The 16,759-nt window shown below is 30.9% G+C and overlaps 1 protein-coding gene across 4 annotated transcripts in view; it reads right to left on the reverse strand.

Annotated features, from left to right (window-relative positions):
• The window catches only part of LOC148283558 (lachesin-like), a 70,224-nt gene that overhangs the window by 20,290 nt on the left and 33,175 nt on the right, over positions 1 to 16,759 (reverse strand). For all 4 annotated transcript variants that reach the window (XM_088243655.1, XM_088243658.1, XM_088243656.1 and 1 more), the window contains exons 4-5: positions 4,999 to 5,102; positions 2,160 to 2,367 (exon numbers count right to left, since the gene is read on the reverse strand). In XM_088243655.1, the coding sequence (XP_088099781.1) occupies positions 2,160 to 2,367; positions 4,999 to 5,102 (312 nt within the window). The remainder of the gene's footprint in view (positions 1 to 2,159; positions 2,368 to 4,998; positions 5,103 to 16,759) is intronic.

Here is a 16,759-nt window from a genome sequence, read left to right on the forward strand (position 1 = left end):
ATTCTTGTATCACCTCGATTTATTTTTTTTGGATTTTTACCTGGTAGCAGCCCTCGAGTAAAAAACGCTTGTCTAGGTTTCTGTTTTTTTTCGTAATCAGAACTGTATTTTTTATTTGCCTAGGTACAGAATAAAAAAAACAACCAAAACGTTATTTATTTTAAACAGCGATTTGAGTCCTGAACACTTTAGCGATCAACAATGGATCTAAAAATGGAAAGCTTGTATATTCTGGTAGCCGTGTTGACAGAAAATATTCTTATTCAATTGCTTCTAGATCCCTATGCAAATTATGAACTTCAAGAGCTTTGAGTATTGAAGTAGAATAAGAGGATTTTATTCGCGACAAAAAAGGAGCAATATGTTTATACTAACTAGAATTGAAATAATTGAGAGAAAGTGGTCAACATTTGTAAAAAAAAAGTAAGCAATAAAAATATCTAATGGATTAAAAAATTTTTCATTCTAATGAAAAAAATCATCATAATTTCATCATTGTTCCCTTTCTGCACCCGATGCTCATTACAATGAAGGTAAAATAATAAGTCTTACGCTTCAAGTGCCAGTCCGGAGACTATGAAATATTTTAGTGTAAAAACACCTTTTTAATAAATACTTAGTTTGAACCATGTTGGGAATCGAACCCGATACCCCTTGCCTAGTAGAAAAACGCGCAGCCCACTACGCCACGAGGCCGATAAAGTAAACAAAAACACAACAATATAAAAAAAATAGTCACAAATATGAGGGTGATTGGTCTTATGCTTCAGGAATTAAACCAAGGACAGTTAAATATTGCAGTGTTAAACCTCTTTATGAACAAATAATTAATGTCGACCTTTCCAGAAATCGATCACAGGTATAAGGCATAGTAGGCGAAAACGTCAACCTTTTCTCCAATTGATTTCCTTTTTCGAGAACTTTACCTTAAAGTAACCATCGAGTCTAAAATACTCGTCCAGGATGATGGTTTAGAATGGGCAATTCTCCTGAATTTCTAAAATTTACTAATTAATTCATTTAAAAAATCACAAGATAATCGGTACTATTCTTATTGAAGTCTGTAATGAAATAAAGGAGGTATAAAATATTGAATTATTATCATTAAAATAATGCGAAAAATGAAATATTCACGACTTTACCGGATGTTATGTGACATCACCAATTGTTTTTTTCGAAATGTCTTTAGTTTTTATAGAGTAACAAGTAAGCATGGCAACCTACACTATAATTTGTGGCAACCGATTTCTTTGGGACGTTTGATTACGTTACGGCGTTCAAATCCTGTCACTTATCAATCGTTGTTACGAGCTGTGATAAAAAGCATTTTGTCGATTCATTAATCTTATGTGCAGAAACATATCAATAGATATGCCGAAAAAACATTTTTTTAAAACCTTGGAGTGGTAAAAAAGAGCTGTTGGGGGATTAAAAGTATTGAAATATATTCAGCAAAAATCAATGCTTACTCCAAAGTATGAAGTTTGCCGTGATAAATTGATATAAATTAAGAAGATTTTAATAAATACTTAAAGAAATAAAAATAACCTCTAAATTTTAAATATTTTTAATAAAATGTTACCTGTCTTTATTATTAGTATCTGTTAACATGTCAATGTTTGGAATGCGGAAGGTAAAGTGGGGGTGAAAGAAGTAAAGTCAACAATATTTTATCGTACATGCGACTTCTTATTTCTATCTATGGCATTACCAACATTAAAATAAATGCATTACTCGTGGAATCATCATGTGACTTAATTTATCGCCACCTTACTAAACTGCAATTTTCGAAATAGCGAATTTTGCTAATTAAATTATTGTTTGTTAACGCTATAATTAACAGTAAAATAGTATTCAAAACTCTTTTATAAGTAAAGTATGTCAAATCCAATATTCTTCCCGAGTGAAACTACAGACTTTAATAATAAAGGTAATTCTAAAGTTACTTCAAATAAATAAATCGTTATGTTGTTATATTCCAAAAATCTAAGGATTGGATGGGATGTTTCGTCTATGGCTTGTTTTAGAAACGACTCTCTTTTTCTTTTATGACGAGGAAACAACGTTTAACTCACCAAAAAGGACTCGACAAACTTTCCGATCCATTTGATGAGTATTTGGTATTTGGTATTCTGCTATCATAGATACCTATTTCTTACCTACAACTTGCAGATATCCTTGCCTGGACCGCATCGGGTCCGTGTTGACTTGGCACATGTACCATCCTCTGTCATTCTCGTGGACACTCTTAATGTGGAGGTACCAGGAACGGTGGTCGTTGTAGGACAGGCTGATGCGAGGATTCTGTGATATGATGTTGTGATGAATGCTGAGGATTGTTTGCGTGTCCACTCTTACCCATGCCACCTAAAAGCACAACAAAAAACGGGAACATTAAACAGATTTGGAAAAAAGGAGAAAAAAAGTCTTAAATCCCATTTTGTTTGGAGAAAATCTTTAATCCTATCATTCAAAATTTCAAAGAGTTATAATCAAATCTACACAAAAGTTTATATGTTTTAAACTTTAACAAATGATAATATTCCGGCACCCTCCAACATACTCGTCAAAACAGTTGTTTTAATACATGAAGGTGCTGGATATGAGACAACTGTATCTAAAAGAAGCACTTACACACTTCTGGTCGAACAACAAGGAGAGATCTCAGCAAAATGTCCGTACGAGGTTTTCCCAGAGCACGAGTTATGTTATACCCAAAACCCGTACGACTTTTGCTCAGAGACATCTCTCATTTATCGCACCGAGAGTGTTCAATATTTTGAAAGAGCGTATTAAGCTCTTAGGGACAAAAACTATTTTTAAGAGAGGTGTTAAGGACTGGATTTTCCTTAGTGGGAGGGATTTGAGTAGAAAACTCCTTGATGATTTTCCGTATGTTAGAGTTTACTGTTTACCATATTGAAGTACCGTTTATATGTCTTTTTAAATTATTTTTTGTGTTTCTGATCTTACGTTTATTTATGATGATATACTGATGTGTTTTTGCCAAATAATTGCTCGTCCCATCTTAACACAGCACTTTTAGTCCCATGGAGTTGGGACTTATGTCTCAAATAATGTACAATAAACTTAAGTATGTAAATAAATAAATAAATAAAAAATAAACCATCATTAGTTTTTTTTTAAATATTACAAACATAAATCTAATTATGTTCAAGTATTTGACAAGTTTTAAAGAATTTATAAAGTACCGTCAGATTTGTCTAGTGCTGTGGGTGTTTAGTGAAAATTGAGAAATGCCGTTTTTGTGATCGGACCATTTTCAGAATGCGATTAATATAGTTTTATTGTATGAAAGCGGCCTGGCTGTTTGAAAAACAAAGAATTAACCTTACTGCATCTAAAAACATCAATATCTCATTTTTTCAAAATTGTAAACTTGTTGAAAATTTCAAAATTCATCAATTCATCAATTTCAAAATTGTGAAAATTGAATTGTTTTTTGATAAATAAAGGTTTCAGCTCTTTAACTTCACAAACATCAACAGATGAAAGAATTGAAGGAATATAGATGTTCAAATATAGGCAGAATGGTGAATGTTACACAGTGTGTAAAGTGGTTACTTAAACCAGCCATTGACAGGTCATAAGCCCTGTAGATGCCTAGATTTCCATATTACCTTCTCTTAAATGTTCTTCATCTCTGTTGTAATATGTTAATATAAACAGCTCCCTACGGAGTTGAATCCAGTTCTTGTCTATAAAAATTTGGACAAACTCAAAATATAATTGGAATGATGTTAAAACATTACAGTCAAATATCGATTGATTAGGTGAATGGTGTCTTTTCAATTGATTATATCAAAATGTTAAAAAATGCTATCACATGTCTTTCAATCGCATACAGTGTCCAATAGAGTATGTCTATTTTGTAAATAACACTGATTTAACACTATAAAATTTCATTAATTATCTCACAATACATACACGTAATTCGAAATTCAAATATAAACACATTAAATACCTTAAAACCTTACCTTATAATATAATAAATACCTACTAATAATATTATATACCTTACCTATTAAACACTAAGCCTTGCCCTTAACTATTAGTTTTCCCCTCAATTTAATTAATGTACTGATGTACATGCTATAGTTCAAAAGATTATTTTTATTTTTTTATTTAAGTTCCTTGAATTATATAACTTTATAAGGACATTCAATCAATATAATCTTCACATTGGAAAATGCCCTAACAAGGCGAAACAATTGTCACGAAATTTTTGATTTTATATTTGTAAAAATAAAAAAAAGTGTTCAGAAGACTCAAATCAGTGTTTGATTTCTTATATTATAAGTTTATAAATAACATTACAACCAACTGGTTAATTAATTAAACAGTTATAAAATATTTAATAATACCATTTATTATTTTAGAATGTTTTTAAGTAAATTTTCAGATTTTTCTTTTCCTAAATTGAGTGACTGATTTTTTACAAATTTATTTGATTGAATCCAAGTTATTGTTTTGCATTTATATTGAACATTTTGGGGCCCAGAAACCTGAAATTTCTTCGCCCAAATTCAGAGTTTGTGGTAGACCCCATCCAATTCTCTAGCTTGACTTCTGGTAATGTGCGAGTGTTCTTTTTGGCATTTGGTAGAATAATTTGCATTCACAAACATTATTATTCTAAAGATTTATAATTGTCTTATAATCTAAGATCTCGAACTCCACGAACAACTTGACGCTGGAGTACCTGAAGGGCTTTTAAAAAACTATTTTTATGATCGATTTCTGAGCGAATTTGAGAGGTTTTAATATTGATTAATTAGTGCCTCCTCATCTTTTTATGCCATAAGTTATAACTAAGTTATATAAAATATAATACCTTACAAGATTTACTGATCTGGACATTTGTGCACTTATCGTACATAGTTTTACCACGCATTTATCTGATGGCAAAATTAATCAATCGGAGTAATTAAAAATATGCCAATAATTTAATAAAAACGGGAAAAAATATATCAATACCTTAAAATTTTTGAGGTTATCCACAACGCACGCAAGAAGGGCATCTCTTCCAACCGATACTGTTACATTAGGGATGGGCTCAGCAAACTGTGGAAACAGGGATTCTGAAAAAAAGAACTAACAGTTAGCGAGAATCGATAAACAAATAGTAACCGGATATTTTAGAAAGTAACCTACACTTTAAAGTAACGTTATACTAAACTTATTGTATGTGCTTAAAGACTAAGCGTTTTGCGAGAAAGTGTAGTATCATTTACATTATAAACAAATCATGAATTATTTCTTCAAATTTTGAATAAGCATAATTTTTATGCAAACTTTTATTACAATCAAAAAAATATTTAAACGTAACAAAAACATAAAAATATTTTGATATTAATGAAAATAGAGCACATATTTTTATTAATATTTTATTTAGAAAATATGCGCTCTTTTTTAAAAAGTGAATGGCAAGTTGATTTTTCTGACACGTTACCTGGTTTTATCTTTCTTGAACATCGTTAGTTAAGTGCCGGAATAAAATTGGAAAAAAAATGTACATACTTGCCAAATAAAATATAAATAAGTACTTGAAATGTAAAAATTGCAAGAAAATATTCTTAGCACCTTAACTAGATATAAAATTACCTGTTATACAGCTACATATCATGTTCAATGGGTTTATATTTAAATGACCTTATTTTTGTAAGAATCATACAATTTATGTTTTTAGTTATTTGAATAATTTAGGTTTGTGATAACTTATTTAAAGGGGGAAGAATCAATAGTAAGCTGCAAAATAGTATGGAATCATTGTTTAATTCTTTATCAAAAATAAACATATTTTTTTGTTGATTGATTTGGTGTTTATTTTGTAGAACTCCATATTTAAACTTATAATTAGAAATCAAACACTGATTTGAGTCTATTGAACACTTAATTTTATTATGTCAATCAAACATTGTTGAATTACTACCTGGTAAAAGAAGAAGTATACAAATTAGAAAATTGTTTTCAGGCGTTGCCTAGTAGGTGATTAGGTTCAGCCGGATGAATTTCACCCACGTGATAAAGGTTTCAGCTCTTTTACTTCACAAAAGTCAACAGATGAAAGAGTTTAGGAAATGTGGATGTTCAAACATGGGCAGAATGGTGAATGTTACACAGTGTGTAAAGTGACCACTTAAACCATCCAATGACAGGTCATAAGCCCTGTAAATGCCTAGACTTCCATATTTCCGTCTCAGAAAATTTTTCCCTCTCTGTTGAAATAAACTTAATTTTATTTTTACAAATTTAAACATATAAAAATAAAAACTTCGTGACACTTCGTTTTGCCTTATTAGGGTATTTTCAAACGAATGTGAAGATTATATGGATTGAATGACTTTATATTATAGTTATAAAATTCAAGGTACTTAAGTGGAAAATAAAAATAATGTTATGAGCTATAGCATGTACATTAATCATAATTGAGGGAAAAACCAATGGTTAAGGGTGAGGCTAAGTGTTTAATAGGTAATGGGGAATTTAGGTATTTTTATTTGAATTTCAGGGAAAATAAAACAAAGTAAGTATTTAATAATTGTCACGAAAGTTTTTATTTTTATATGTTTATATTTGTAAAAATAAAATTAAGTATTTAGTAGACTCAAATCAGAGTTTGATTTCTAATCATAATTTTATATTTTTTTGTTTTGTTTTATTTAAAAAAAATATATGTACACATTATTCTTTAAATTTGAGTCCTGCTGAATTTTTTTTATTTTTTTTTATTTTTTTTTTATTTATTTTTCTTTTTTAAATTCAAAACAATTTTTTTTTTAAATTCCCGCCAAACTGCAGAAGCAGTTTTTTTGCAGCATAAAGCATAAAGCTTGTCAGCTGGTTCTTATCAATCACTTCGATTAGATAAAGATGTCTCTAATTAAATTTCTTTCTGTAAGACTACGTACATTTTTTATAAAAACATAAATATGTATGTATTATAGTTTATTCCTAAAAATATATCTTTCATGCAATAAAATTATGAAATAATTTGAATTGAAATAGAACATACGTTTTCTTTTTATTTGCCACAAAAATATTAACGTATCATCTGCACCACAGAATTAAAGATAAAATTGTAAAATTAAATGCTTTATTCATGACGCGGATAAATCTTCCATTTGAATTCATATGCCCTTAACGCGAACGCTGTAAAAAGCGGTAATTTGTGATGCAAACAAAAACAAAATATGATGGAATTTTTTAAAACAGCGCGAAAATAGGCGAATTTTGGTGATTGATACAAAAAAACACGTCGTTTCAACCAAATTGCCGTTTTTGCATTCAACCCCATTAGATTTAATGAAATTTCGCGAAATTTTTTGAAACCTCGCGCAATCCATTAAACAATACACCCCAGCCCACATTAGCTCGAATTCACGATTCAAAATTCGCTAACAGCTTTCCACAAAACTGCGCAGCGAGAGCAGGGGTCTTATGCTGCAATCATTCGTCTTAAAATCTTGCGAACGTTTGATAACCATCACACCGTATCCCTGTAATGGTAGGGAGAGAAGATAAAACGCCACATCATTCTATCTTTGCATACAATTCTCACTTCCTCTACATGCATATATCTTCTCATTCACGTGCGCTGATTATTCTGACTTTTAAATTGTCCATCTTCAAGTATTAGTTAGATTTAGTCATGCCATATCTTTCTCGGTCTTCCAAAATGTCCAAACCAGCGCAAAGCTCCTTTCTTGATTTTGTCGATAATGCCTATCACAGATGCCGTACAGACATTTGTGCATCTACCGTACATAGTTTTACCACACACTAATTTTACCACAGGCTAACCTGAGATATTGCATTTCGACAGCATTCAGCCTACTTTCATCCCTGTTTTTCCAAGTCCATACTTTGCTCCCATACATCAGAGTCGGGGCCAGAACAGAACGTTTGATATGTTATTATTATTATTGAACCCTTTATTATTATATATATATACATTTTATAAACATAAAAGAGCGGGCATATTGCCTTAAGTCAATTTCTTCCTACCTACCCATTTTATAGAAATACGACATTTTTAAATTGCGCACGAGACTGAGGTCGATTAAAAACCAGTCGACATCATTTCAACTCTAAGAATTGCATGCGACATGTGCCTTCAGCTATCAAACTTCGCATTCTCCTTTGAATGGTAATTTGAAGTTTAATGATTCAAGTTGAAATAAACAACAATGACGAATATAAATATGCTGTACAAAGGAGTCTTTATCGAATTTAATAATTGAAATTATTTGCACTCGTTTTTCGATGTCAAAATAAATGTATTTGAAATATCTATATAACAAATTGAATGTTGTTGAAATCCACTAGGTGAATATCAAATTTGTATTCCGTATAACATGTATCAGCAAAATGTGTGTCAAAGACAAAATATAATTATAAACGTAGAAGTGTCTCAGTTAAAAAGCGATCATATTAGAACAATACAATATTATCTTGTCCCAGCATCAAACTTATTGTCCTCGTGTGACTTGAAATTTGGAGATTCGGACAGCAGACTGAGATATTGTCTCAGAGATAGACAAGCTGGCGATCTCCGTAGAACAATATATTACCTCCGCCACCACGCAGCGGAAGTGTCCTCTTGTGAACGCGTAAAGACAAGACTGAAGAACAATTGCCCCTTTAGCGAATATTTGTAAAAAAATGCCTTTTAATTAAATAGTTTGTCCTTCAGCAATTAAAATGTTATGTTTTGGTTTGAAAGGAATATTTGTAAAGAGGTTGCGTATTCATTTTCGCAGCGTTCTGCGTATGAACTACGGCTAAATTGTCCCATTATTTTGCCCTGCGCGGTCGGGGCTGGTAACGGAACTGGGACATGGCAATACTCTCATATGTATTATATTCTTGAGAACTTATCTTTAAACATTTTCTTTTATCACAAAAGTATTTCATACATACAATCCCAAAAATAGCAAATTCGACAACAGACAATAAATAAGAACATAGGAGAAAGTTTAGTATGGCACAAGAACCATTGATTAATACGTTTGTATGTTGTCATTTTTTCGTTCTTCTTTGTGAATAAATTGTCTACGAGTTTCCAAAAATACCCATTTTATATTTCAATCGACACAACCACTCGACTTTTTTAAAATGAGCGACAAATTATCCCATCTTTTTTGCATAAGTCCTCAGTGCAGCGTGTAATACCTCGCTACATGAATATTAAAACTTAATGGAGTTTTTATGGAACGGTTTGGCAAACCACTGAGTTCTTGTTTTATTCATGAGTCGGGGTACTCGTCTCTGGCACCACGGACCACTCATTGTCGCTAAGTGTTAGTCTGGAGTACCAAGGGATGCTCAGCTATGAGAAGAACTCTGGCGCTGATGCAACTGGTTAGAGTGAAACACAATAAATAATTATGTAAAATGTAGAATGATTTCTTACCCAGAAACTTAAAATTTAAATAAAAAGGGCAATATTTATTTTTGGAATGAGTATGTTTTAATTACATTTGGAGGAATTAAAAGAAACATAATTATTTTTATACGAAAACTGATCAATTAAAATCTTTCGAGACTAAAAATTTAAGACTGTTTACACGGAGACGGTATTATATTGTTTTGTCCAAGAACTCAAACATTTTTCACGCGTAAACAGTAATTTGTAGAACAAACGACTGTTCCGAGACATCGCCACTGAGATAGGTGGGCAGGCTATCCATGGAATAATGAATCCTCGTGTAAACACGCACAGGCAGGACTTTGTGTCAATAGCAATTTGCTCGACGTGAGCGTGTCGCTCCTGCACACATTTTTTGCCTTAAATAGAGTCCAAGAAAATCATATTTTTTTTATTTTGTTTACTTTTTAACAATTCCAATACATCTTGGCATAAAATAAAAAGTATTTTTTGTGAACCCACTCGTAATAGAGTTGAGACTATTCAAAAAAAATCATGAAACAAGTAGAATACAAATTTCATTTGCATTTATTGATTCATTAACCCACAGAAGAGGTATTTTTGATCAGATTTAGCTTTACAAAATTGTAAATAGTAATTTTGATTCCTCAGAACTAATTAATCTACTTGCTTACCGTGTTCCCTCCAGACAACTAGATTGTCTGATATTTTCCATCTTCCTAACATTAAAGCTAACCATCGGAAACATTCTACCATCCCTCGTATATGTGAAACATTTAACGAGACTTGAAATAGTCTTGATATATTTTACACTCCATTTAATAGGTACGAAAGAGAACTTAGGCTTGCTTCAGAATAACAGAGAATATATGTTTTGTCTTTTTTTGCTTTTTATTTCTCGTCATCAAATCAAATGCAATTTTCCAATCCTACTTTCCTTCATTCATTCTTCACCACTCCTCATCAATTTCTTTATTTTTATTCCCACTATCTTCTTGTTTTGTCCATATTTCTTTTATTATCTTATTCTTTTATTTTATTTAAAAATAGCAAACAAACAAACAAACCACCACGCTGTTTTCCCGTAAGGGTAGGCCGAAAAGATAAAACGACACATCACCCTGTCTTTGCATACAGACCTCGCTTCCTCTTCATTCATACACCTCCGTGGTGTAGTGGTCAAGACGCTTGACTCACGCACGGAAGGTTCCGGGTTCGATTCCCGGTGAGAACACAAAAAATTTTAATGTGATTTTTCTCAAGCCTGGGTGCTCTGTGATGTAATTCACCACTGTAATTAGGCCTCCTGGCCTGTTGTGGTGCAAAAAAAAAATGTAAAAAAAATTGTAAATGAGGTGTAAATGAGGTGTATCTTCTCATGACACGCCGATTATACCTACTCTGGACATGTCCATCTTCCAGTATTTGATGGTCTTGATCGTGCCATGTCGTTCTCGGTCTTCCTCGTTTTCTGCATCCACCAACACTTGCATCGCAGATTCTATTCATTCAAAGTATATTTATTTTTTTAAGATAGTTTAAACCACCGTCGCTTTATTTTGGTATAATAAGATGAATATATTTTATCGGATGGCAGGCCTTACTATGTTTATATGAACATTTTTATGCTTTATATTTGTGATCATTTAACCTGTACATCTGATTGTATTTTCAATGAATAAATAAATATCAAAACACAAGTGATACTTTAATCCACAAATTTGGAATATCCAGTGACTGGTTACATCGCTTTCGCGACATCTTCGAACTCATTAGTTAACCCAAAGAAAATTTTCTGATAATGATCCTTAAGATAAAAACAACTTTATTTAATTTACTTACATATAACTTTGATTTACCTTACCTCTGTTTTGTATAAATACATTTAACTCTTTAATTAAGATACCAGTCTCGAAGATGTCACGAAAGCGATGAAACCGGTCACTGGATATTCCAAATTTGTGGATTAAAGTATCACTCGTGTTTTATTTATATAATAAATTAGTCATTATTTTATATAAAAAGTTCTATAATGTAATTTCTAAACATGCATTTTTTTTATTTCCTTCATTTTAAAGTTTTTTTCCTATGTCAGAGTAGTATAAAAAATTATATTCTATGTATGAAATAGAAGAAGGGCTCGAATAACAATGGAAAGATAACCGAGCGAAATCGAATTTTCTCTTTGGAAAATCAAATATTGAAGTACGTATTTTTTCCACATGTTCAATTACAGGTTACCGACAAAGAAAATTTAAACTTTCATTCAGACATTTAGATTTTCGTACAGAATGCTCGGTTTCATGATTTTTATTTATTTTTTCATTGAAATTAGAGTTTATCGACAAAATGTTTACACTCAGATAAAAATTTAAAAAAAAAATAGTAGACAGTAGTTCTTCTCGTAGTGTATTGACCAAAGCGTATGCTTTCCATGCCTGAAGTCTTGGGTTCGATTTCCGGCAAGGTCAACATGGAACACTTATTTTGGATTTCTGATTATATTAGATTAGATTATATTCTTATATTGCATTTACGTGTCAAATGGTCAAGATAAATATCATTGCATTGATAATTAATAAATATGAATTTTAATAAAACAAGCTTTTGACTTATTATATCGACGGTGATAATCTAGTAAAAATTAAATTTTTATAAACCAAAAATCTCATATTTATCTATTATTTTGTCGTGATTTATATATACGCCTGATGGGCATTTATAAGGACCTAGGACCTAACACATAAATAAAAAAATTTAAGTAAGCGTTTTTCAAACCATTTTTTAAAAGCCATTTAGTTCAGGAAACTCAATTAAATATTATTTATAATGCTATCAAAACTTTTATTCAGTCAAATATCCGTTTTAGGTTAATTACATTAATATTATTAATACGAGCACTACGCTTTAAATGTATGGCATAATTTGATTTTACAATCAAAATGGGTTTGTAAAAAGAAAACACGAAAAAATGTAAAAATAATTGAGTTTTTCAACAATATTTTGAGTATGTTTTAATGTTACAAAAATAATTAATTAAACTTTTTTAACCTTTTTAACACCTTATGATGCATAGGGCACTGTATTCGTGAAAAAATGCACTGTGTTTCGAACATCTCTTGCACGTGAAGCGGAAAACTAGTCACCTTACACAAAGGTAAGGTGATCAGTCTTATACTTTATGTGCAAGTCTAGAGACAGTAAAACATTGCAACTACGAATTGTGATGTCACAGGAAGAGTAATTTCAAAATTTTAAGCTATGATAATACGAAACAAAAAAGTCAAAAACTTTATTTATTTATTAACGGACATTGTCCATGTATACAATTTATAGGGTTTAAATATTACAATAAAATAATAGTTTAAAACATAAAAAAAGAAAAGAAGCATTAAAAAACATAAGGGACATGAAGACAAGATCTGGACTATTTATTTAGCGCTCGTTTAAATCGTTGTAAACTCAAACCAAAAAAGTCCAGATCTTGTCTTGAGTTAACAATACGACAAAGACGGGTCCGTTGGATAAAAAAGGCTATAGTTTGTTCTATGCTGATCGATGAACAGTACTTTATTGTTTCTCAACCAACGAGTCAGAATATTGAATTTTACTTGTCTCAGTAATGATGGAACATCGATTATACCATTTAGTATGCCGAACATATATACATGGAGTCAATATTAGTTCTACGTTTTTGTAGACTAGAAATATTTAACATTGATTCTATATCAGCATAAGAATGTATCGTATATGTAAGACATAAAATAATTATAAGTAAGTAGTATTCATTTAAAAAAACACAGAATTTCGGTTTTTTTTTTGTTGATAAAAGCCGACATTAACATGATCACAATAATAGGGAAAATATTGAATTGAATTTGTTTTAGAATGTTTACATAGAACAATCGCTTTTCATGGATCCCAATAAGATTTTTTCCTTTCATTACTTATAATTTCTTACTGTTTATTTTTTTAACGGATTTTTGGTAATACTTGACTTTGCAACAATAACTGATGAACCAAAGATTCAATTTGTTTTTTTTTGCTGAATTTGTGTGCCTATGTAAGGTTTAAAAACCTAAAATGTATCTCTTATTTACTACCTTTCTTCTATACTTTACAGTTTTACCATGAATATTTTATTATTTTTTTTACTATACACGACTTTAATTGAGTTGAGTAAGTTTTATTAACTATATTTTCTTTCTATTATATTACTTTGTATTTAACTATAATTTTGAACAAGACAGTGTCAGATGGTAGCCAAGAACCCTGAAGTGGAGGCCTTGGAACAACAAAATAGACGTAGGAAGACCCCAAAAAGGTGTTCAGCTTGAGGTGAGATGGCGGCACATATTAAATATTGAAAAAAAACTGAAGAGGCCTATTTTAAGCAGTGGAATGAATGTGGCTAGCAGAATGGCCTTATAAAATTTTAGTCAAAATCAAGCATTTTAATATATAAAAAAGTCAATACACCTTTGGTAAAAAAATAAATCTTAACTAGCCAAAGCGTTTTTATTTCATTTGTTTTTTGTTCCGATTTCAAAAGCCCCGACGAAACAAAAATATTTTTATTCGGTTCAAAGTAAAACAATCTCATTTTTGGTTATTCACATATTTCATAATTCAGCCTTTATGCATATTTTGAATCAACAACAGCTTACAAATAAACACATTACAAAAAGTAATGTTTGACATCAATATTTGTTTTGGAAGCTTTCACCGTATTTATAATTTGTTCTGCCTATGCAAATACGCATTTTGATTCTGGCTCCTCTTTCCAAAAAAAAAAACCAAAATATGAATGAAATGTTTTTAGAGAAAAATTAACATATTATTCATTTTAAATTACTAAGTTCGTTCAATCAGAACTTTGATTTTTATAAAATATTAATAAATTTATAAACACGAGTCCTCAGCGTAGTTACAGAAATGAAAATAAATTATGTTTAAACAGTTAAATAATATCTAAGTATAATATCTCGGCTTCTTGGCGTAGTGGTCAGCGCGTTTGACTGCCATGCAAGAGGTCTCGGGTTCGATTCCCGACATGGTTGAAATAAAATATTTATTTAATACGGTGATTTTACGCTTAAATATTTCATAATCCCTGGACTAGCTCCGAAGCGTAAGACTGATCATTTTACCTTGGTGTAAGAAAAATGACTGGGTTTATGCAAAAAAATACTGGGTTTATGCAGTAATTACAGTGCATGAATAATTAAAGAGGCAATTAAAATACACGGACACCTAAATAACATAAACAAAGATGACGGGCTGAAATTAAACTCAGCATGGTTTCCAGCACCACATACTACAAAAATAAATATAAATGTACCTTTTGCCGACTGCGATACGGTACAAATTACTAGTATTTAATTACAAACTTTTTTCTACAAAACACCTAGTTTACCCTGAAGATGGCTCCTGCAATGGTAGCTGAAACGTTGGAACAAATCCACAGTTTCACCCAAAAAGGAAAGAAATTGTCCTTCATTATTTTATAACAAATTAGTCAATAATACATTTTCCAATCTCGTTTTCTTCGTAATTTCGAAGTTTTAAAGTTTGAGGTTATAAATAATTAATGATAACTTATATAGTGCCATCTTTGTAATATATTTCCTCGTGGGCGCTTAACAAAGTGATTATACAAAGAAATAAATTAAATTTTAGCTATTTTAATTTGTAATTTAAGAAAAACAATAAACTTTGTTATCATACGCTGCGGATTTATTAAAATGATTTAGAGAACAAGTAGGTTGTAAGTTTTTTCCAAAACATCACTTCACTCTCACAGTTTTGCACCTCTGCTGGTTAAAGCATGCCATGCCGTAGGGCCTGCGATCGCAAATGCGCGTTCGCCGATTTAGTGCGCTGTGTGCGGAGATGTAAAATAACTTTTCTTCTCGACATAGATGTAGCTGATCAAAGCGTAAGACGTCTGTCCGCTAGTTCTTCTGGAATGCAGAGTTCCCTTAGATATTCTGGAGTAGAGTTGCGCAGTGACTTATACATAAGCCACTGATCAACTCTGTATAATACTGCACAACACTGTATAACACTTTTAAATTTTAAAAAGCAGTGTATCAATTTACTAACTTCAAATCGTAATACTAAATAATATTATGTTGATTTCAATTGTCTACCGTATTTTTCTAACTTCTGTTTATTTTAAAATTATTTTAACATAACCAATACGAAAAGGTGCACTTCTGTTTTTTATTTATTTATGTATGTACTTTATGTTTAGTATACCCATATATTTTATGCTAATAAATAAAGATGATATTTTTATTATTTTTATTTTTCTTTTAGAAATCATTTATATTTTTTGCTACTTCTGTGTAAAATACATGTTTGTCTTTATTTGTATATATGTATGTAAAACATGTTAAAGCCTACAAGGCGTTTAAGTAAATAAAATAAATCAGCTAACAGAGTATGTTACTTTATTTATTTATTTGATTTATTTATTTCTGCGCCAGTCCATAAGGCTCAATTACAGTGGTGAATTACATCACAGAAAACCCAGGCTTGAGAAAATTCACATTTGTATTCCACTCTCTGTGTAAAAACGTTGTCTGTTTAATCCTGAAATAGTGATATGACTGAACTTAGATATTTCAAAATTAGGTCTAGCTGCGGCATTCAATACAGACTGTAGGCGAGTCATTTTTTTTATTGGTAGACCTGCGTAAACACAATTACAATAATCAACTCCAGAAACTACGGACGCATTTATTAATTGACGGGTGGCATCAAGTGCATTTAATTTGTCTTAGCTGTAAAAAACATGAACTTATCGGTCGGCCAATTCGAGCGTCAAGAAAAAGGTCTGTATTAAGGAAGACTCCCAGTAGTTTAACGGTGCGTAAAGTGGTATTCCTTACATTGGGTAGTGCCGTACCCTGAATCAAATTTTGTCGTCTGGATGAAGCCATCTATAGTTCTTCCGTTTTAGATGGGTTTCATGTTAGTCTATTTTCAGCCATCCATTTTCCTGTTTTCTCAATGCATCCATTAATTAATTTAACAAGCACATCTCTCTTGCCCGGTTTAAAGTAAAAATAAATCTGTGTTATGTATATTCTAATACATGTTTTGTGTGGATGGAATGTATTTTTATGTGAAAAATTCTGTTTTAAATATTCAACCATATAAATACCGGACGACATTTTAATTGTTTTAAATTTTGTTTTGTTGAAAAGTTAATGAATAACAAGAATAAAAAACAAAGAAAAGCTTTTCATGAACTCATGCTGAAAATTATTCGATTCTATTAAAAAAATGAAATAATAGTTTTAGTAAATTGAAATATTATTTTTTATTTATTTATTTATT

Source organism: Micrasema longulum, unplaced genomic scaffold (genome assembly GCF_059751315.1).
Source record: "Micrasema longulum isolate JH-2025_06_02 unplaced genomic scaffold, ASM5975131v1 h1tg000223l, whole genome shotgun sequence".
Lineage (NCBI taxonomy): Eukaryota > Metazoa > Arthropoda > Insecta > Trichoptera > Brachycentridae > Micrasema > Micrasema longulum.